At 45.8% G+C, this 22,515-nt stretch overlaps 1 protein-coding gene across 1 annotated transcript in view; it reads right to left on the bottom strand.

Annotated features, from left to right (window-relative positions):
- Window positions 1-22,515, bottom strand: part of CALN1 (calneuron 1) — a gene marked incomplete at its 3' end in the record, with an annotated part of 114,520 nt that overhangs the window by 40,981 nt on the left and 51,024 nt on the right. The window contains exons 3-4 of the mRNA XM_080629917.1: window positions 15,992-16,135; window positions 4,413-4,525 (exon numbers count right to left, since the gene is read on the bottom strand). Of these exons, the coding sequence (XP_080486043.1) occupies window positions 4,413-4,525; window positions 15,992-16,135 (257 nt within the window). The remainder of the gene's footprint in view (window positions 1-4,412; window positions 4,526-15,991; window positions 16,136-22,515) is intronic.

The following is a 22,515-nucleotide window of genomic DNA, read 5'->3' as shown; positions in this document are numbered from 1 at the left end:
CCATGAGCAGCATCTCCCCAGCCCGAAGCACTGCATTGGTATTCTAGTCTTCCCACTCCTGCAAAGCAGCCTTATTTATCCCAAACCAACCAGCCTGCTGCAGAACACCAATGAATTACATCGGATGATACCTAATGTGATGAATGGGCACCATGTCTGAGTAGATGACTCAATGCCACCCCCTTGTGCAAGACAAAGCTTCCAGATACCCCTGCACAGGCAATGCACAGGCTGAAATGGTGTTCTGTGCAGCTTCCATGTGCAGACAGCAAAAAGAGAAGGGAAACCAATAAAAATAGGCAACGTTTTGCTTCTCAAATGATCATCACACAAAGTATTGACTTTTCCAAATAATCTCATCAGTGTTGCTAGGCACAGAATTCATCCTGCAGCCGATGCAGATGCTGTTGTTTCACCATTCAAACTTGTTCTGACTTCAAAAAGCATTTTAGCCAAGACAGAGTGGTTTATTTTAATTAAAAGCCTATAAGCCAAGATTATTATTTCTTCTGTTGCTTACCCCCAGGGTCTGGAGATCCTCTACAATGCGTCCTGTGCCAACAATTTAACACTTGTGCCTGAAGGTCTTTGCAGTTAGAAACAATCTGGGCAAAAACTGTAAATGAATATGAAATCCCAGTTGCTCCTCTCTTTTCATCCCTCTCACTGGCTCAGAATAGCAGGACACAGTGGACAGATTTGGAGTCTGCTCGCCAAAAAAAGGAGCTAATATTTACCAGTAGCAATGTTTGTCTTTTCTGTAATGCTCTTGATCTAAATTGCTCTCCAGTCCTGAATGCCATGTGTTGGAAATGCATCAGAACTCACTTATACAAAGCACAGCCCTCGTCACTTAACTGAAACCAGACTCCTATTCCCTGAGGTCTGGAAAAACAAATTCTCATGCCTTAAAATTGATCAAGTAGCATCTCCGTGACCATGAAACTGCTACTGCATCACTGCATAACCACTGATGGACACACTGGAGAAGACCAGCTTCAGAACAGTAAGTGTGAGCCCCAGCAGGAGCAGCTCAGAGAAGGCAGGAAGAGGAAGACGAGTGACGGGTGGCCACTCTTCGAAAAGTACAGGGGGAAAATGATGGAGATGGAAGTGGGAAGAAACCCTGTGAGGGATCTGGGAGGTCCAGCACCTCTGCACAGGCCTCTTCCCACTGGTTTCCAAAACAGGGTTCAATAGATACTCCCAAAATCTCATCTATATAATAAACGCAGACCCTTTGGAAGCAGCCAAAGGGGATGTTTGAATCGTTGCTGAGAGCATACCATGGTATGTCTGCCCCAAACCAGACACAACGGGGGCTCATTGGGCGCTGCCAGCCTTCAAACTACTCCTGACAACGCTCCTGTACACTGAGGACTGGCTAATGCTTACCAGGCAGCTGTGATTCAAGAAAAAATATTTAAGGTAATTTAAGACTCTCTTAAACATTTAAGACATTTAAAGATGTCTGTGCACGGGTACATGTTACTTCCATTTGCATGCAGTTGGCGGGAGGATGATAAAACCATTTGGAAACAGAGCAAGAGGCATCCAGGGATGTTCTCCACAAAACTGCTTGGTGTGTGATGCATCTCACTTGGGAAAGAGACTTTGTGAGATGGAGCAGGGTCCATGTTTCCTCAGCTGTCCTGATATCGATGGTCTATATTGACTTGGCCTAAAATAGTATTTGCAGGATGATTTTTCCCTCCTCTTAAATACTTCCCAACCCGGCTGAGGGGCCACAGAGGGCCATTCTAACTGGAGCAGAACTGATCGCTGCTGCTACCTGGGAAAGAAACACACACACATATGACTCAATTTAAAGGGCACATGGGAAATCAAGGAGGGAAAGTACATCTGAGAGACCCTCCACGTCTCCACTCCCTACCAATGCTCAGGTCTCAGCTGAATCCTGCTTCTCTCAGGCCGACATGTGATATACACGTGATAGGAGTGATGTACCCTTTCCCTATTATTCCAAGCCTGCCTCTGCCATGGGTTATCCCTCTCTCTCTTCTCTATTCTTCTGCTGCTTCTACCTCTTCCCCATCTACTGCAGCCCCACTTCTGTTGTAAGATCCTTTCCTTCTGCAGCTTTTGCCATCTGGAACTGCCTTCCTGTACCCTACCAACTCTCAGCTTCATCTGCAAATGCATCTCCAGGCCCTCGCCTGTTCCTTTGAATTCCACCCTCCTTCTGCTGCTGCTTATTATTTAACTCTGTCACTGCATTATTTAAAGTGTTATTAGGGACACTTGGAACAGAATCTGCACAAAGTGCCACAGTATAGTAAAAGCTGGACCCTCCGCACAAATACCCCAAGAGACGAAACTGTGACATTTGAAGGGAAGCTGTCTGGATGGAAGAGGGAACTTTCTGGATGTCAACATGGGTTTCCTCTCCCCTTGGCACTGGTATAAGAGCCTCTCCAAGATGCCTTTTGCTGCCTGTACCGTTGGGGTGAGGTTTCATGGTAGCACTGCCCAGCCAGCTGACACCGGAGTCTCTTCTTGTCCCACACTTACTGCCCTTGTCACCCAGCAGCAGTCACATCCACAGGCTTGTGCCACTATCCCATCCTTAAAATCATTCCTTGGGGATGGCTGCAGGGGTGAAGTGCTCTATCAGCAACCCAGACTCACCCCTCTCCCTGCCATTCCCTTCCAACAAATGTGAAAATTGCATGTCAAAGGGATATGGAAACACAGCCAAGCCCCAGTTCCAAAAAGGGCTTTGTTTCAATGCAGACATAATCCCACTGGAGATAATGCAGATGCATAAATGCTTTGCTTAAGGACAAGGTGACTTATGGCCCTGCAGATGGCTTCAGTAAAGCCAGGTAGGAATGGGCAAAGGAGGGAACCTGTTTCCTGAATGACACTTCCATATGTGGTTTTTTAATTGCTTTTTCTTTGGGAATAAGCAGCAAAATCATTGTATTCTTCATGAGCTCTCCTACCCCAGGAGAACTGAAATCTGAGATGAAATCTTCCCTTCAAGGGCTTTGAAATCCAGGAAAGTGCTATGTAAAGAGATGTATTTTTACATTTACAAGTAAAAGACCATAAACATTTTTCCTGAGGCCCTGGAGCACTTGTTCAATTCAGTCAAAGCTTTGCTGCCTGCAGACAACCCCCAGGGCTGCCCCTTCCCATCATGGGGCTGCTTTCCTGAAGCCTCTGCCCTCTTTTCACTCATCCCACTGCAGCCTGAGGGGCACAAGGGCCATGGTCCCCACTGTATGAAAGAGCATGATGAAAGCTCTGATCCAGCATCCTGCTGCTCTAAAACCAGAGCACACATCCTCCCTGCCTTGCTTCCTCTGAGCAAAGCCACCACAGGCATTTACACAGGCTGAAGGGTCACTAAATGGTGGCAGGTTAACCTGCGAGCTGAATTTTAGGGAGGGCTCCAGACTTCTCTGCTTCTCTATCAGAGAGTTCAGCTCATGAATTTGATTTTCCCAGTGAATATTTCTGCTTCTTGAATAGCTCCAGCAAGGCCAGTTCCACCGTGGGGTCTGGAAGGCATCAATGGCTCGGTGAGACAGTGATGGTGCTTCCTGCTCTCCCCATTGCTCGTGTGCTGGGATGAGGCTTGCAAGGCGCAATGAAGGCAATGAAACATTCATGACTACCACGTTCCTGCCCCTCATGGTGTGTGTTTAGCTCTCATGTCCCCACAGATGTGTTACAAATCACTGCAGCTTCACCAACGCCAAACTCTTGCTCTGACAACCTAATGCTAGAATCCAGACCAGGATTTCCATTTCCATCACATGTCAGGAGGCCAGGAACAAGTTTTTAAAAGACTTTCACAAAACTCCACCCTATTCAGTCTGGACAGTGCTGGAGGGTGCTCAAAGGAGACAGAAATGCTTATATCCAGGTTTGACTCTTCTGATTTACATAAACCTAGTAACAGCTAAAGTATATTAGCAAGCAGAGGCTGTTGGATGATCAGTGAAATAAGCAGTAATCTCACAGGAAGCCACAGATCTAATCCAACGGCAAGAAACATGCAGCACTGTGTTCTGGGAGGTTTTTAAGCCCTACCATAAGAGCCTGGACTGTCCCTGCTTTTCCAGGAAGGTTTAATGCTGTTTAAAATCACACTGCACAACAGACATAAGGCAGTTCCCACTGCCAGACCTGCCTCTCCTCTGATGCCTGAAGCCAGCAGGACCAAACCACCTCAGGGCAGCATCATGGGTAAAACTTGCACTGGCACAACATGGTTATCCCTGCAGCAACACAGGGTGGTCTTACACAGCACACTGTGAGACAGACCCCAGTAGCCTTCACACAGCCATTTACACTTAGCAAAACATCTCGTGCTTCTCAACAGATCAATTCTGAAAATTATTGATAGTTGGCTGAAGTTGCATTTAAAAATAGTCACTTACCTGCCAGAATATGCTGTCTATTGTATTTCCCAGAAAGCCATCTCTGCCTTCCGATGACACCAGCTTAGGTCCCAGGATAGTCATAAATTCATCAAAATCAACCTGGCCATCCCCTGGAATGAAAGAAAAAGATCAATGTTTTCACTGAAGTACCACTTAGTGTCATTGTCCAACATGCTGCTCTGGATCTACTGCACATCATGGACCCACACATGAACTATGGCATCTCATACAACAACTTCATGGTGCCTACAGGCCCAAATTCATTGATATCCCAATGAATGGCCCCTGTTGTGGCATACCCAGACCTGAAGACAGGACCCAAATAGAGATGATGAACAACAGATCATTCCCCAGCCCTGGAGAGTTTGTAGGCAAGTCACTTCTCAGAAAACCCATTCTTGGCAGGAGGACAGCAGCCATTAGCAAGGCCAAGGCTCTTCCTTTCTGCAGAGCTGCCAGACAGCCAGGTCTCTGCAAAGCTTTTACAGGGCCAACCCCATTCTCCAGAGGAAGGGAGCACACGCAGAGGGAAGAATCAGACTAATCCAGAAGGCATTTCATTTCAGCTTTCCATCAGCATCCATCTCTTAGAAGCCTTGTGTGCTCAGCATGTAGAGCAGGCAGTGTAGACAGCTTCAGCACCATTAGCAGGAAGAGGAGACTGCTCCTGCTGTTAATGAACTGAGCCTATGCAGTCCCAAGCCCCTGCAGTATATTGTATGTTTTGTAAATGAGGCACGTGGCTGTTTGAAGTATATCTGAGCCTTGTATCAAATGTTACTTTCCCCTCAGAGAACTTCTGTGATGCTTAATGAAAATGGAAAAAAAAAAAGGGGAAAATCATGCTTGTGGAAGGCTCTTAAAAATACCTGCTCCTCTGAGCGGGGTAGTTCAATGTCTGTATCTCTCCATCGTCTATCAGTCCATAGATGTATCATCCTACATATTATTAGGCCAATTGATATGGGTGGCTATATAGTCTGGGAATGGAATCAGCAACTTTCAGATTGTCTTTTATCTGAATTCAGATGGAACTGACTGCATCCACCTCTCCATGTAGTTTCTGTTGGTGAACTATAAGGGGTGAAAGAAGTGTCTAAAGCCATCAAGCTAAAGCAGATCAATGCAACGACTACTATTAAAATGTCACTATTGACTGCAGTACTTGCAGCAACCCTGCACGACAGCTTCACCACATGCACTGCATGCTGCTCCTATCTGTCCTTCGTATTATATTTCATATGCTTGGTCTGAGCATATGCACTGATTAAAATCTCTGCATGTCCTTATCTTTGCAGAAACACAATGTGAAAATAAGCAGAGTCAAAACATTTGCCAGAATACTGATCTCTATTTACTAGGCTCTGCCTGTAATTTCTTGAAGACAAGAGTGAATATCCTGGGGGTGAGCCCGTGGCGGGGGCTTTGAAAGGAAACCCAGCAGGGATTCATAATAGCTTTGATGCTGTAACGTGCAGGAAGAGCCCATCCAACTGCTAAAGTTGCTCACACCTTCAGGGCTCAGCCCACACTGAAGAGTTCTGTGGGGCTGGAGTGGGTTGAGCTTTTGCAGGATGTATTTCTTTAAACAGACAAGGAAAGGGGTGGGCATCCCACCACTTGGAAAGCCATTCTTTAAAATGTTTATGGGCTATGAGAAAATGTGTTCTTTCTGCTTCCCCACGGGAGGCATCAGTTTACGGCATCAAGTCGGACTGTATCGGTCACAGCAGGTTGGATCATGGTGGGGAAGGTAATGCAAGGTGTCAGTGGATTTGAGGTGATTTACATTGCAATACATCAAAGGAAAGGCAGCAACAAACCCATACACTATCATGCAAATCAGGTTAAAGACATTAGACAGATTAGCAAGACAGCAATCTGCATTTTAAAGAATCCTAGTACCTGCCCCTGCATATATTTTGTCCATCCATATGTGACCCCAAGACACTGAGTTATTCAATTCACATTTTCTGCAATGTCATTTCATCCACAGAGGAGAGGCAGGACTTAGTCCTACACATGACTCAGGAGAAAGCGGGTGCCAGGACTCCTGGGCTCTCTGTCTGACTCAGAACAAGACTTCGGGCAAACCCTTGCTCATGACTTCCCTGTGCCTTTGCCTTTGCCAGGGATCATAACTAACTTCACAGGGTTTAATTATCAGCTTAATTATAGCATTTTCCACAACCTCAGAAGAAAGATGCCATTACAAAATGCATTATCCCCTTATTGACTGCTTTTTCAATTAAAACTGCTAACTAGCAAGGAAACTAGACCCCAAACCATTTTGCCTGGTGGAAATATCCCTTTAACATTTGTTTTCAGCTGCAGAAAAAAAAGCTTCCTGGCATCAGGATCTCAGGAGACTGCAGCATCCTAATATCAAGACAGAGAACTCAGAATTTTGGCCAAAAATTCCATCTACAGTATTTAAAAGTGAGGAGAGAAATATTAAAAACCATACGTAGGCTCCAAGACACACCCAGTGTAACTCTGCATGGTTGCAAGGTGAAAATGCAGGGGGTTGCTCTCCACAGCCATGGCATAACCAGGTAACATCCAATACCCACATTGCCTGCAGGATCTATAAGCATTCAGGCTACCCACTGGATGCTGGGACCACTCAGCTTGAAATCTGTGTGGGGTATAGTCAAAAGATGCCTTCCTCCTCCTCTTCGCCATAGTCACACACACAGTGTGCTACAAGCTGATGTGTGATGCACACATCAAGCATCTGCTTGAGAATCTGCATTGGAGGCAAATCAAGCACTGCACAGAACCCCACGTTTGGCATTGCTGTGCCTACAGATGTGTTCCTTGCCTCAATGTAGTTGATATTCAGAGTGAGCGATGTGCAACTTATTCAGAAATGAACTTTCAGTTGGGTTAAGGGGTGGGAAAAAGGGAGAGTAAAGGCCAGGCTGGAGCATGAGTGCTGTCTACACTGCTCTCACCTTCCCTTGCTCCTTTCCGTGAGCCATCCAGCAAGCCCTGAACAACACAGCTGTCAGCAGTGATCATAAAGCCCCAGTCTCTCACTGTTCCCCCTGGCCAATTCACGTGTGTGGTGTTCACATCCTTCCCCCACCATCTGTCTGCAACTACTTCAGCATGAACTCATCTCACTAAAGGAAAACAACCTCGTAAGGACAGATGGGGCACAAGCAGGAGAAAGGCTATGGCCAGGATGTTGTGACTGTGCTCCCTGTCCAATGATAATTGCAGCTATTTTCTTCTCCCTGCTCTCATTAGCCACAAATACAGGCACGGTTTATAAACCTGAGCTATGCTGAAGTCACTGATGAAGCTACTCACACATTGCAATAACTTATTTACAAACTCGGAAGGCAGGGAAACCTCAAGGGATGGCAATGCAGGAGAGCTGGGGCCAAAGAAGACTGTTAGGGGACATGGTGGGCAAGGACCAGAGGGGTTCTGGGCAGGATGTAGTGCAGATGCCACTCCATCCCTGAGTAACAACTCGTTAGCCAAGGGACAGTTACTGCTTGTGTGGGTGACCTTAGCAAAACAGTAGAGCTGAGCTGTACCACTAACCTCTAAACCTCTTAACTCACTTAACCAACTAAAACACCTATTTATTTACTTACAGTTATGCCCTAACATTTTTCTCTACCATAATGCTTCCTCTTCATCTTAATCCCAGCATTAATGTCAAAGAGTCAGAAGGGGGTTAGCAATCGTGTGGCTGAACCTTGAATGACTAAAACTATGACTCAAACATAGCTGGCCACATCATCAGAGACAAATCAGATCTGCTTATCATTACTAGTTTGTTAGCATCCTCTGGGCACTAAGTGCTTCCAGATACCCACAAAGGTTTGATCCCTGCAAGACACTGTGTCAGTTATGACAAAAAGCAGGCATATGTGATAATAAAAAGGAATAGCAAATAGATGCACCGTCAATGGCCGCAGGAGCAATTGTGTAAGCCTGACTAATTGCTCCATCACAGAAAGAGGGTGCTGAATCATAGAATCATAGGATCATAGAATCATAGGATGGGTTGAGTTGGGAGGGACCTTGAAGCTTATGCAGTCCCAATCCCTGCCACGGGCAGGGACACCTTCCACTAGAGCAGCTTGCTCCAAGCCCCTGTGTCCAACCTGGCCTTGAACACTGCCAGGGATGGGGCAGCCACAGCTTCTCTGGGCACCCTGTGCCGGGGCCTCATCAATCTCACAGGGAAGGATCAGCATCCTCATGAGGAAGAACACAACTGTCCTGATCCCACAGGATTTACCGTCAGCAGTGGCTTGCCCATGTTGGATGTGCCAGGCAGGAAGAGTGCAGCAGACCACCCCCAAATCATACCAGACCTGGAAGAGGAGAGAGGGATTAAGCAGAGGTGGGAAGGCAAATCCCCACGTCCCAGGTAGCAGCAGCCTGTGCGTGGGCTCTTGCATGGCTCCTGCCAGAGCTCTTCTGCTTTGAAGGAATAATTAAATGCTCAGAGGAGCAGCAGCATGAACACATCTCAACCTCCATCCCCTGAGAGAGCCCCGATCCCCAGCCCTCAGTCGACCGCTGTCTGTCCAAACATCTCCCATTGGAGTGGCTCCCTTGGAGCGCAAATTAAATATTCATTGGGCTGGAGAAAGACAGATCAGGAGAGGGGAAAGAAAGAGGGGGAAAGCATGCATGGATTGCATCACCTGTATGCAAAGGGCAGAACAGAGACTTACACCTGGGTTTCAGAGCCTTGCGCCTTAAACTGAGAGCCTGGATAATCTGGCCTGACTGCTTCATAAATAAGCCTTTTCCGTGGCCAGTCCCAGGATAATCAGGTTCTTCCTCCTCCTTAAAAGTTTCTTGTAATGGCATTGAAATGAGGCACACATTTAAACAGTTATGAGGAACTGCTGCATGGAGACTGATAAGTATTCACCCTTTTTTCCCCTCGAGTTTGACCTCCAGAGTGTAGCTAGGTGATATATTTAAAGTTAATGAGCTAGTCTTTTGCAGCTTGGGTTCCAGGCGCATACAACACTCTTGTTTATTTTTATTCTCTTAATAGCTAGCTGCAGTGATTCTCTGCCCCAGTCTGTGTCATTGTGCCCATAAAGTAACCTGTGCAGTAATAATACAGTCTGGTGAAGACTGTTGCTGCTGCTGCTGTGCCTTAAAATGATGCAGAGGATGTGCACAGAAAAGCTTCAGCCACAGGATATTTCCAGACAAGTACCTCGGCTTCAGAGATTTTAAGGTCAGAGGAGAACAGCTCCATCACCAGCCTGAACCTTTCTAAAGCACAATCCAGAGAATTTCTGCCTAATTACAGCCTCAATCCATAACTTCAGCGAGAGCTAGGGAAAGTCTTTCATAAAACTTTCCACTTTTAAAACAGTTTCAGTTATAGACATCCATGAAACTGGCTGAAATGAGGAGATAAAGCTCCATACAATGACGACACAGCTGTTCTGCAGTGGGGAAACTGAGGCACTGAGCATCACCTTCCCTTCTCAGCCACCCATGCACTGGATCAAAGACAGAATTTGCTATTACTTATGAGCCTCTTCCTTATACTGAACTGCAAACCTGACCAGCTTCACCAGCAGCAATAATTACTCTTCATTCTTTGCAGCAGGAATACATAATATGATAATCCCCATTTTACAAATAAAAGCAGACACAAAGAAAGTGGCCTCTATAAATAAAGACAACTCTCATCAAATCCATCTCGCCAACCAAGTTTCTCAGGGCAGCAACACACTTTAAAGGACAATCACGGTGAAATGCTGCTAGATCATCTCTGTCATATGAAAATCAGAGGCCCTTGAGGACAAACCCAAGGTCTGCAATAACCTGTCCGTGCTTTTCCTGTTAACTCTGCATTTTAAACACAGAAACGGTTTCTGCTCTGCCTTCAGCAGCCTGGGCTGGTTTATGTAGTTTCATGTTGAAATGTTGAAACACAAGGAGTTGCCCACAGCAGTGAAGTGGAAAAAAAACCCAAACCCAAACCAAACCAAACCAAACACACACACAAAAAACCCCCAAACAAACAAAAAATCCCCACCCAAACAAAAATAAAAACAAAAAGAAGAAGAGGGAGAGACAAAAAAGAGAACATGTTTTCAGCCTGTGATGTTACCGTTGCTCTGCACAGAGCAGCACAAGCTCATCTTATGGACAGAAGCAAGTGTTTGGCAATGCAACATCAAAGAGCAAGGAACTCGCCTTCTGTGGGCCTCAGGGGAAAGCTTGGCACTTCTGTTTGCCATCTCCATTGGACTCACTCCAACAGCTCCACATCCCTCTTGTGCTGTTGCCCCAGAGCTGGATCAGGACGGAAGGGGGGGGCTCCCCAGAGCGCAGCAGAGGGGCAGAATCCCCTTCATGAGCTGCTGCTCACACTCTGGGGGTGCAGCCCAGCACATGGGGGGGTTCCGGGCTCAAGCACACCCTGAAACCGGATCATGGGGAGCTTCTCCTCACCCAACACCCCAAGTCCTTCTCCTCAGGCTGCTCTCAACCCATTCTCCACCCAGCCTGTGTTTGTGCTTGGGATTTTTTTACTGTTTGTGGTTTTGGGATGGGGTTTTTTGGTTTACTTTTTTTCCCATCTTCACCCCCCTGCTCTACAAAGAGCCCTCGGAAGCAGCTTGGGAATATGCACCATTTTAAACTGGGATTTCTTGCCCCTGTCTGTTATTACTCACAAGGATGTCATAGCTGGATTTATCTACTACTGCTGACACATCACATAATGTGATAAAAGGTAACAGGTAGCTCACTTGTACCCTGATGAAACCAGCTCGTCTTTTGCTTGATCAAAGGCTTTCCTATTTATACTATAATAAACAATTTGACACACTGGAGGTTTTTCTCCTCTGTTAGCCTGAAGTTATTTTTCCAGGATACTGAAAACCAGCTGCTCCTCTAATTAGTACACTGAGTGCTTATTTTATTCCTCAGATAAAAGTGTCTTATGTTGTAACGAAACAGTTTGACACTCAAGTCACACATTCATCTATTTTATCGCAAAAGTCTGCTTAAAGAGCAGGCATCCCAGATAAGGCAACACATTTAATGTGCCATTTCTCTGCATTTTTATTAGCGTTACTGCCAATTGGAAGAATTTACAAATAATGTCTTTTCCAGCACATAAATATATAAAATATTTTACTTTCCACATTCTGGCAGAACACTTCAGGTCACTCTCCAGATTGCAGACAGAACTGTAGGCATCTCTCATAGTCTGCAATATTTACATTCATGCAATAATTTATGTCTTAGAATAAAGCGAATCAAGGGTATAAACTAAGGTGAGATCTGACCTCTACATTCAGACCAAAAGCAAACAGTAAGTCCTTATAAGTACAGCACACTGGAGAGATGCCCAGCTATACTAAACAACCTTCTGCTGCCATACCATCATGCGCCATTTCTATCAAAGATATAAGCAGAGCTCTGGCCTCATGTGAATTTCATGCTCCGACAAATGATGGAACCACAATTCCTCGCCTCCCTTCCCCAAAAGAGGCATTTTTGCACAGAAAATCAAGTCTCTTTCCCTTCTGTTTGGGTACTTTCATCTCTCCCATCACAGCAATGCCGTAACACCTTCCAGTAGTTCATAAAATGATGGTTTTGATGATTTATAAGACTCATCTTGAGTCTTTGAAATATTCCAAGTAGATTCTCATTTTTCTTCCGATACATTTTTTTATGTCAACTATAATATATCCCCTGCAGCTGCTGCTTTCCTTTCCACTTGGGTGAAGCAGACCTTGCAGAACAGCAAAGAAGAAAAGGTGGAGAAGGCATTTGTAGGAAGTGCAGTGGATACTTCAGACTCTGATGCTCCCCTTCCTTCAGTGAGGACCAGCAAGAGTTAGGTATTCACTGGAAATAAGTGCATTCATAGAAGCTGAATGGGGCTGGATGTACCTTGGAGTGTGGTTCCTTGCAGAGCTGTGGAGTGTCCTCAGCCAAGGCTGAGGGCTTCCCATGTGCCACCACTAATTCCCACTACTCATCCCCTACCCCAGCATAGGAACCAAATATCTCCTGCCCCAGTGGCCCAAACTTGCCTTAGCTTTTGGGGTAAAAAAAGCAAGGCAATGGGCAACCTTGTGGTCAGCATCTTGGGAGTATTGGACAGCTGCCCCTGGGTAAGAGAAGCTGGGTTTTGATGCTTCTCAATACAGGATCTGCTATGAGCATCTGCCTGGATGCAGGAAAACACAGCTTCCTCGTTTTGTCAGCCCCAAGACATCCTGGGGTCCCATTTTACTGTTTCTTAGCTAAACTTCTATCTCTTCCCCAGCCCTGCAGCAGCTTTGCTGTGCCACAGCATCAAAGCCCAGCAGAGAAGTAACCCACAACTCTCCATGTACCATGGGCTTCCTGGCATAGGACAACCTGCCTCCTAGCAACCCCAACAGGCAGGAGTCCCCTCCTGCCATTCTGAGCCCTAGAGGACATTTGAAAGCTCTTGAACATGCTCAGCGTTACCCCGTTACATTCTGTGTGGGCAAACCCCCTTCACTGCACCCATTTCCACCCTGTCAATGCCAGGGCTGCTGACATGTCATCTGTGAAGGAAGGCTGGTGGTAACACATGGAGGCATTAAAAGCGATAAGACACCCATGAAGGGTTGCTGGGCAAAATCCAGGATGTGCAATTGCCATTTTCACTTAAGTTCAAGCAGCATTTTCTAACCAGCTACATTTTACCTTCAAATGCAATGAATTATGAAACGCACCTTCATTTCTGCTCTGATTTGGAGGCTCACTGTGTGTTACTGAACAGCTGCATGCTACAGCCCCAGAAGCAACTGTCTTTGGGCATCTCTGGAATTGATCGCTACATTATTCACTGAGCTCGATGAGATCCTCTGTGGCAGAAGGTGACATACAGGTGTGAAATGCTCCTGTCATATCAGCTTATGCTCAGCCACAAACCCACTCCAACATACAGTGCATATGCTCCTCTTAAAATGTGCTTTGTCCAACCTAGCAATCCTGCTCACACAGCACAGATGACCTAATCCTGATCTAGACGGAGTTGAGCCTCCCTATGTATCCCCATGGAAAATGGGGTTTGCAATGAAAAACAAATTCAAACCAGCTCTGGTTGCTCATTATTTGAAGCCCATCTGCTAAATAAGCCATGGCAGATACAGAGACTTTGCCATCCTGCAATGAGAATGCACTCCCAAGGTAATTTCTGATGAAAACTGTATGTTTGCACTAGGTCTGCTCAAGCTGGTTCAGATTAAACAGAAACCCCTGCCAATTGTATTACCTCATTATTAGCAGACACTGGCAGCAGCCTTGTGAGGAGGGACGGACGTCTGGCTGCACTACCTGCCGCCACATCATAATTCATGTCAGGTGCCGGGAGATGCGCAGGATTACTGCCTCCCTCCTGGCTCTCCTGCCCACAGGGGACTCCTGCTTGAACGTGGCCTTTCATCCAGCCAAGCTGCCTGTCCACCTGATGCTGAGCCAAAGCCTTGGAAAAATTCAGCAACCCTCACCAGGGGTATGTGGCAAGGAAGGTGAGGATGCTCCTGAGGGTGCAGTTCATGACTGGCATCCCTGGGAGCTCACTGGGTTCAAGCCCTGCTACTGAATGATGCTTCTGCACAGTAGGAAAAGAAGGAGGAAGCTATAGTTGGTTCTCACTACATATTTCAAGTTAAATCCCAGGAAAAAGGAAAAAAAAAAAAGAAGACAATCCATCAGAGAAAAGTAGCCATAAGCTATATAATGATAATTCAAACCAGAGAGCATTAATTCAATTTGCAGGCAAGGTAAATCTTTCACATAATATTCCCCTATTTGCTCAGTGCCTAAGGAATTTCCCATTACCCTGTCTCTTTTTGATGTATGGCCCATTTGACCTTCACATAGCACAGACTCGTGTCATGTCACCAAACCCTCTGCTCAAAATACTGCAACAACAGGCAGCTGAGACATAAGAACAATAAAAACACCCAGTGCAACCAGACTGTATCTCTGGAGCTGTTGGAACTGCTGAGCTGGAAGAGATGGAGGATCACCTCCTGTCTGCAGAAAACACATCTAGCTTGCTGAAAAGTCTCAAACAGGAATCTAACACCTTCCATCTGCAGCCCATTACTCTACATTTTAACTCCATCTCTCCGATTACAGGTCCCTGCACACTAGGAGTGTATACGAAACAGTGCCAAAGTCTCAAGTCTGTGAGACTGAGAGTCAGGGAATAACTGGAGATGAATCAAAACTGGAAGCCAATTCCACAGCACTCTTTTTCCAAAAAGCACAGTGTTTCAGTAAAAGACGCCATGAATTGGCATCATGCTGAGGCTGGCCTTTACAAACCTAAAGCGAAATCATCTGGTCTGCTCGGAAAGGCAGAACGTAACAAGGTGCAAACAATAATTTCTGGAGAAAGTGCTTTTTCAAGTGATAGATTTCCTCCCCACCCCGACCTTTTCTTTTAGGAGTGAGATCATTTCAACAACTGATCTTCTCCATCCGCCAGGTTTTGCTTTACTTTGTCTCCCTGTCTAGGGGAGATGCCGAACACCCTCGAGCAGGGTGACAGCCTCTGTTCTGCTCCCCCTGGGCTGATGAATATAGTCGTACTGTGCATCTTGTGAGGGCATTTGACTTGGATATCCCAGGGAGGTAGGAGAGATTCACTCCCGCTGCCACCATCTCCCATGATCTCTGCTCTCAGCAGTCTCCCCAAGGATGCTGGCATCGCATGGACTTGCCAAGCATCCCCCTTCAGACCAGGACTGCATCCAGCACTCCACTTTGATTTCATCTAACTTTGCACAGCGTTTCCACCCTGTTGTAGCTGCTTGCAGAGGGGTGGGAGAAGGTTGGATCTGCACCCCAGCTTCCCTGTACACTTCAAGCATCAGAAAGTCTCCCTTCCTGCTCTGACCAAGGACATTTTAAAGACAGCCCGTTCGTTGTGATCAGTTTTGATTGTAGCTTTGCAGTAGTTAACAAGTCCTCCCTGGCTCCAGCATCCTGATGCTGCATTTTTCTCTTCCCGTTAATGGTGGGTTCTGTTTCTTTTATTACCTCTTAGCAATCGTTTGACGAGTTCTCACAGCAGGACTTTGCTCAAAATTATTCCACCCTTCTAAACTTCTCCTTCAAAAGCCATCAACACTTCATTACAACACAGCACATCCTCCCATCCGCAGCATTTTTTACTTGCAAAGAGTGGTGAGGCCACAGGATAAAGCAGAACTGCTCTGTTGGGTGCTCAGATCATCTCAGAGAATGCACCACTGGGCCAGATGCTGCCCAGGAGTGCAGAGAAAAGCCTTGCAAAAGCTGCTCTGTCTTCACCCAGCTGTATCAGCTGGTCAAATAAAAGATGCTCCATCTCCCTCGTGTGAGTTGCCTGAGGTTTATCTACAGGAGGCTGATGGTTCACTGTCATCTGCCCTTCCCTTGCCGTGGTAAAAGGCAAAGTTTTACAGCTTCTTGTTCAGACCTTTCTTGGTGACGATAAATGATCTGAGCCCAAACCACAGGCTGCAATGCACCTGGAACGGCTGCCCTCCACCAGTAACAGAGAGCCAACAGTGAGGACTCACCATCCATGTCAAGGCGCTGCATGATAATCGCCAGCTCCACCTCACTGGGCATGTATCCCAAGGAACGCATTGCCATGCCCAGCTCCTGCTTGGATATAAAGCCATTCCCATCCCTGTCCAGCACCCGGAAAGCTTCACGGATTTCTGTAAAGGAAAACAAAGAAGAGATGAGTTGTTAAGGTAGAGGCTTCTGGACACATGGGACACAGAAGCAGCATATATTGCCTTTTCTAATGTTAATGATGCCTATTTGATCATTTCAAGTCAGCATCATCATGATACATACTCACTTGTGTGTATGCAGTCACGCATGCACACCTCTGTATGAAGACAGATATACACAAGAGCATCCACACTTACAATGACTATTTTCTGTTGCAAAATTATTTCTTCATTAGAGATCGAACTCCATTTCTCTCTACAGCATCTGCCCTGGACTGTGACCCATCCTGATTCACAGTTAAGTCTCCCTGCATATGGCTGCACAGCAAACCCAGCCCCAGGCGTTTCTCCAGCAGCTCTTCTCCCAGCCCCTCAGCATGTCTGCAGGGCAGATTTACTTTATGTCACACGGGCAGATCAAGCTTTAACTTTCTCCAACAAAACTACGTGCACAGGGACAGCTGTGTGCTGACTGTCTCCTCCACAGGGTTGGAACCCTGCAGCCGAAGCCTGGATGAACATGTTCTCCCTTGTCCAATAAATGTGAAGGTGTATCTTTTAAACAATACCCAGGCAATTGCCATCTCTCACTCCTTTGCACAGCCTTTCTCTACTTTTGCAGCAATAAACAGCCTCAGATCAATAAAAATGCTGATGGCAGCAGAGGAATCGCTCCCATCGTTCTTCCTCAGCCTGGCTCAGCTTCCAGCATCTGACTTGGCTTTTTCCCCCTCCAGCCTGTAATAGCCACATTTCCTGCTCCTCACAGACCTCTCAACTTGAAGCCCCACCACCAAACCTCCCAGACCTGACTGTTGCAAATGCCAGACTGAGAACCTTAACATTTCAGTTTGTTACAACCCTGTTTACTTGAACGATTCAGCTGGAGGTGGGGAGAGAAAGAGGTGCTGATTTCTTACATTTGGATTAACAGTCTGCCTCATGCTGTGGAGAGGAAAACACAGGGTGCTTTACCCTACTTCTTTTGGAAATGAGGATATATGAAAAAACAGCATGCTGGGACCCACTGCAGCTTTGCTCAAAGGAGTTTAATTTTCATGTGAAAACATTTCATTGGAGAATTGGGAGGGAAAACACAGCAGGGTGTTTTTATTCTGGGGGGAAAGGGGAATTGAAACCCAAAAACTCTATATTCTGTGTCAGGAAATAGACTGGTTGGAAAAAGTTTGGCCAGTCCTAGGTACTTTAGGCATTAAGCCTCAGGCCAGAAGATATTCCCAATCTTGCCATGGATGGGAAGCATGTCACCTCCCTCTGCTCCCTGCATGCCACGGAGGCACCAGCCCCCTGCAGTGGGGCTACAGGAAAAAGCTGGGACCATCATAATCCACCAAGAAACAGGTTCAGTGACATCTTTCTAACAAGTTATTTTGAGCTTACAATTCAAAAGCTGTTTCTAAATCACCTCACATCAAAGTTCACCACCTCCCTTGACAACACCAGTGCGTTAGCAAATTCTGCTCCAATTTCCACACGCTGTTTTCTGCTGTGTGTAATACCCTGGTGATGGGCCAGGGCCAGGGCACCTCCGCAACCTACTGCTAAATCTTCACCCCAGATGTGGTTATCATAACGAGATATGATCAATTTTTAATCCAGCCAAAGTGCCCACTGATGCAAAAGGGGAAGATCCTATTAATTTCAATGAATATCAGGCCAGATCTATAATACCAGCACTTTGGGTTTAGGGATGCATCAACTGTGGCTTCGCTAAGCTTAAAACACTTCACCTTGTCTCCCTGCCAGCCCAAGCTGGTGTAAGCTTGCTGGTATGGGGAGACTGTTGAAAGCAAGCTCGGCTGGAAGTATCGGCACATAATGCAAAGAGCCTTTGGAGTAGAAATGAATCCCATTAGACACTGCCAGCTGTAGTGAAATCTATTTTCATATGTTCTGCTGAAAGCTAAAGTGCAGTAAATATTACATCAAAATCAATTAATTTTAAAATAAACTTTTGACAGCTGAAGACGAAAGAACCAAATATATTGCAGGGAGCTGAGGAAGTGCTTTAGAAAATAAAACAGGAGTCTATCTTCAGAAAAGTTTGTATGTGAGTTAGATTGATCCAAATTACATGAATAAATTACGTCTGTACAGGGGCTCTGCTGTAGGATATCTGAATGCCAGTGAATATCTTCTCCAGATACACTCATTTCAGAAGGTGCATTTAACAGCACTGCAACCTTTGAGCCTCAGTCAGAGGGGAAAACCCCACACATTTGGGGTCCAGCTCTGTTCCATAGCTCTCAGAAACCTGGACTTTTGACCAAGCCTGAGACATCTTTCACAAATCGACTCCTGACATCAAATGGAGCTGGCATTCACTCATCACTCTATAAATACCACTTGTGCAGAGGTATATTTGAAGAGCTATTTATAGGTTGAACACACTGTACACGAAGCAGCTATGACCTCAGTCAGTGCCTCCTCTTTATCTTTACATGTAACACCACCTCCTTATCAGCTTTTCTTTATAGTGATTCTTTCTCCTCTCATATACTCACAGGTGCTGTCCTGCACAGCACCCATAGTGTGAGACATAGGACTGAGCATCCTTCCCAAGCACAGCACCAGCAGATCGCCCCACCAGTGCTGCCAAAGAGCCTGCCCCAAATAGAGGTCCATGAACCTGTAGCAGCCTGGCTGGCCCTCACCTTTATTTCCAGCTGCTCAATTTCATTACCCAAAGCTAAAAATACATCAGCACTTTCCCCATATGGCTTTCCCAAAGAAGTCACCATGGCAACTGATGCTTCTGGCTGAGAACTGGGAGCGGATGTGGTCCATGGAGGAAATCTGTCAATAAAGACATTGACAGGGCTTGGGAGAAACCTTGAGACCTCTTCCATTTCGGCTGGAAGCTGCTCTGCATGGGGATGCTTTATACTGATCCAGAAAAGCAAAGCTCTGTTTTGTCTTTAGAAAGAACAGTAAAATAACAGGATAGCAGGTCTTCAAGCAATGCTACCCCAGCAGCTCTCTTGCCCCTTGCCCAGCCTGGATGGCAACAGAACCTCTACACCCAACCACGTACCTATACTCAGATTACACATCCCCTGGGAAGTTAGTAAATATTGATATTTATTTCTCTTTCCACTGTTTAATATCTTCTTTTAGTCCCAAATTTAGGCAGTTGAAACAAACTATATTGGAGGATAAAGGAGAAAAAAGAAGACAAAATATAGAAAGATTTAGAAAACAGAAAGTAGTCCATTTTGCTGGTGATGGCACTGGCCTGAGGCTGAGAAAACATCACTTCTTCTCAAGGAGCCCAGGCTAGGACCTGAGTGCTCTTCATCATGTCTCAATTTCTCCAGGTCCTGGGAACAGTGATATTGCTCATCTGTGCAAGGTGATTTCAACATCAAAGTGCTCACCCAACAGCCAGTGACTATTGGCAGCACTAAACCATCTCACTCCCAGAATTAATTCAAACAGTATCAGCAAGTAGTGTTGCTGCAGAGGAAGAAACTGTCAGATGGACCGTACATGATGCTTAACACTGAACATCGTTCAAGTGAGCAAGGGGAGAGAAGGGATCAGCATCTGGCCCCATCCTAACTAACAATTTTTATCTCAAAGAGACAGTGGCCACAGAATTAGTTATATTCCCAACTGATATAAGGCTGGAAAGAATGACCAGGACCAAAAGTCCAGCAAAAAGGAAGGAGTGCTGTGTGAATCAGACAAGATTCCAGAGCAGAAGGCCTTTACCTGAGAGTCAGCTGTGTTGAGGCAAGTATGGTGAGCTGGGTGTGAAGGCACATCCCTCAGGCAAGTTTAGCCCAATGGTTTTCCTGAGGTCAAGATTTATATTCCATGGGAGCCGAGAGCACAGCAATCGCTTCTCATAGTTATCTGAGCATTTAAAAGCTGTATGTGTGTTGCTTTTAATTCTCCCTCTTCCTCACATTTAACAGCTGCACCTTCCAGCTTCCCTATTACAGAGCACATGGCCATCCAATGACCCCCCCACTCCTTGGGAAGACAGAAAGGAAGAACTACGGAAAAGGATGGGGTTTTTTATATTACCTTTCTGAAGGGCACAAACAGGACTGCTGTCAGAGACCTGACACCCAGCCTAGCAAGTTGTTAACTCTCTGCATCCATCTGCATCCAGAAACACAACCCCAGCCACCCGCTCACCTCATACCCACTCCAGCCCTTCCCTACAAAACACCTCTCCACGCCTCAGGCAAGCAGGACCCTGACTTTGCGCTCCCTTCTTTGGCTCATCCCTTCTCCATGATCAGCAGCAGGTTTATTTACAGATGATTTCCTTCTGACTGGTAACTAGAGGCAACGATCGTGATTTCTGTTTTGCTTCCTGAATGAGAATGAATCACGATGCTCTGGGAAATCAATTGAGCCTGAGCCATTGGTGTCCACAAACTCTCCTCAGGCACTACAGTTGGTTTCAGGTTATTTCACTGGGTATAAATATCACCACAATAAATTTTGTAATTACACTGTAACTACCACACCCGAAGTGCACAGTAACTACAATCAGAGTCTTATATGGTTATTTTCATTAGTATGATGAGAGAAGAAATACCACCACCCAAAATCTTGCAAGTCATCTCATTCACTTAATTGCAGGTTTGGGCACCAAAGTACAAACTGAATGATCTAAAAGCTGCAAATAGCATGTCCTTGAGTGAACTGTTAAGTGAGTCTCTAACTACTATGTCTGTTTAAAACAAAAAAATGGAAATTTCCATCCCTCCATCTGCTATTCTTACGCTTGTTTTTTTTCACTGCAAATTACAACAAAGTGTCAAAATAACTACATTTTTCATCTAATGGAAACGCCCCCCCCCCCCCCCCAACATATTCCAATTGAAATTGTCAAAATATTTCACTTGGTTATTCTCAGTCACAGCAAAACAGTTCAGCATCCCCAGATCAAACTCCTTCACCGCAACCTGGAGCCGCATATGCACGAAGGGCTGCAGCATCTTGCTGAGGTGCTGGCACCAAGTCCTGTCAGCACCGCCAAAAACATACGAGGACCAAAGCTGCAGCTGGAAATGGGGAATAAACACCCAGGTTTGATACGGGCCTTAGTGGTACAGGAGCTCAAATCCACACAGTTATGTTGAACAGGCGAAACAAACGGATGCTAGTCAACCTGACAAAGTATCTCAGCTCAGAGAGGTCTGCCTCAAAACCAAGTGTTTCGTCTTGTATTTCCTTAGAGGAGCTTTTTCAAACATAATTTGGCAGATATTTTTTTTTTCCCCCTTCCCCAGGAAAAAATGATTTGTGGAAATTACATTTCCTGTGGTTTTGTTCCCAAACACATTTAACACTTGCCAAGTAACCTGTGGGAACACCCCATTACCATATAAATGCACGACAGAAAGGCTATCTGCAGGCTATTAGATCCTCTTTTAAATAGAAGCCTTCAGTGCAAGCAGCAGGGGCTAGACCGGGAATACTTGTGGCTATTTACTTCGAGGGCAGGCTGGCGTGGACAGCAGCACTCAAACTCCCTTGCACAAGGCTGTGAGGAGTAAATGTGGCTGCATCCTTCTGCGGGTGGTGTGTACTGAGCAGCGTGGGACTGCATGAGCCCTGCAGCATCGCACGGGGCCAGCAGGGAAGCGCCGCGCTGAAAGCCGGCTGTCACAAGAGTCTGGCAAAACAGAAACTTCCACCCTTCCCTGTAACTACCCGTGCTCTGGCCAGAATTTAACCCAGGAAACAAGCGGGGCTCCCCTCCCATGACACTACACCACTTCAAAGCACCTCATGCGCAGTCCTTATTCTCCTGGGAAGATCTGAGCCACGTAGAGAATTGTTTAACTTCATAAATATTTTTTTTTAAGCTGCCTAGACATAAGCCTACAATGTCTGGGAGCTGCTGGTTTGGTTTACTGACATCAATACTCAATTCATCAACAGAAGTGAAACGTTTGCTGGACATAAATAGGTAATGAGTTTAGGATGCTACCCTGGAGCATCTCAGAGAATGAGAGTGATTTGATTCATGATTGCTTAAGGACGACTCACATTAGTGCTGAAGAGATAATGGCTGCCCATCTGGGGTTTTTTTTAATAACATATATAATATTCATCCTGTATTGATTTACTGCTAGAACAGTCTTGATACATTTCTTACCAAAACGAGAGTTTCAGTCTGCAGTCTTGCCTGGCAATAACTGCCTAGGAAATATAATCTCTCCCATCATTTGTAGCTCTTTCTCTAGGCTTTGCAAAGGTGCCTTAATTAGACTTTGAGTACTCTCTGCTGGAAATTTACTGCCCAATATTCAAACACAGGTACCTGCCATTTAGAATAATGTCCTCGAAACAGCTTTGCAGAGACCCATTTGTTA

This window comes from Psittacula echo, assembly GCF_963264785.1.
Source record: "Psittacula echo genome assembly, chromosome: 15".
Classification (NCBI taxonomy): Eukaryota; Metazoa; Chordata; class Aves; order Psittaciformes; family Psittacidae; genus Psittacula; species Psittacula echo.
The sequence above is the reverse complement of the archived record's forward strand: the minus strand, read 5'-3'. Positions and strand labels throughout refer to the sequence as shown.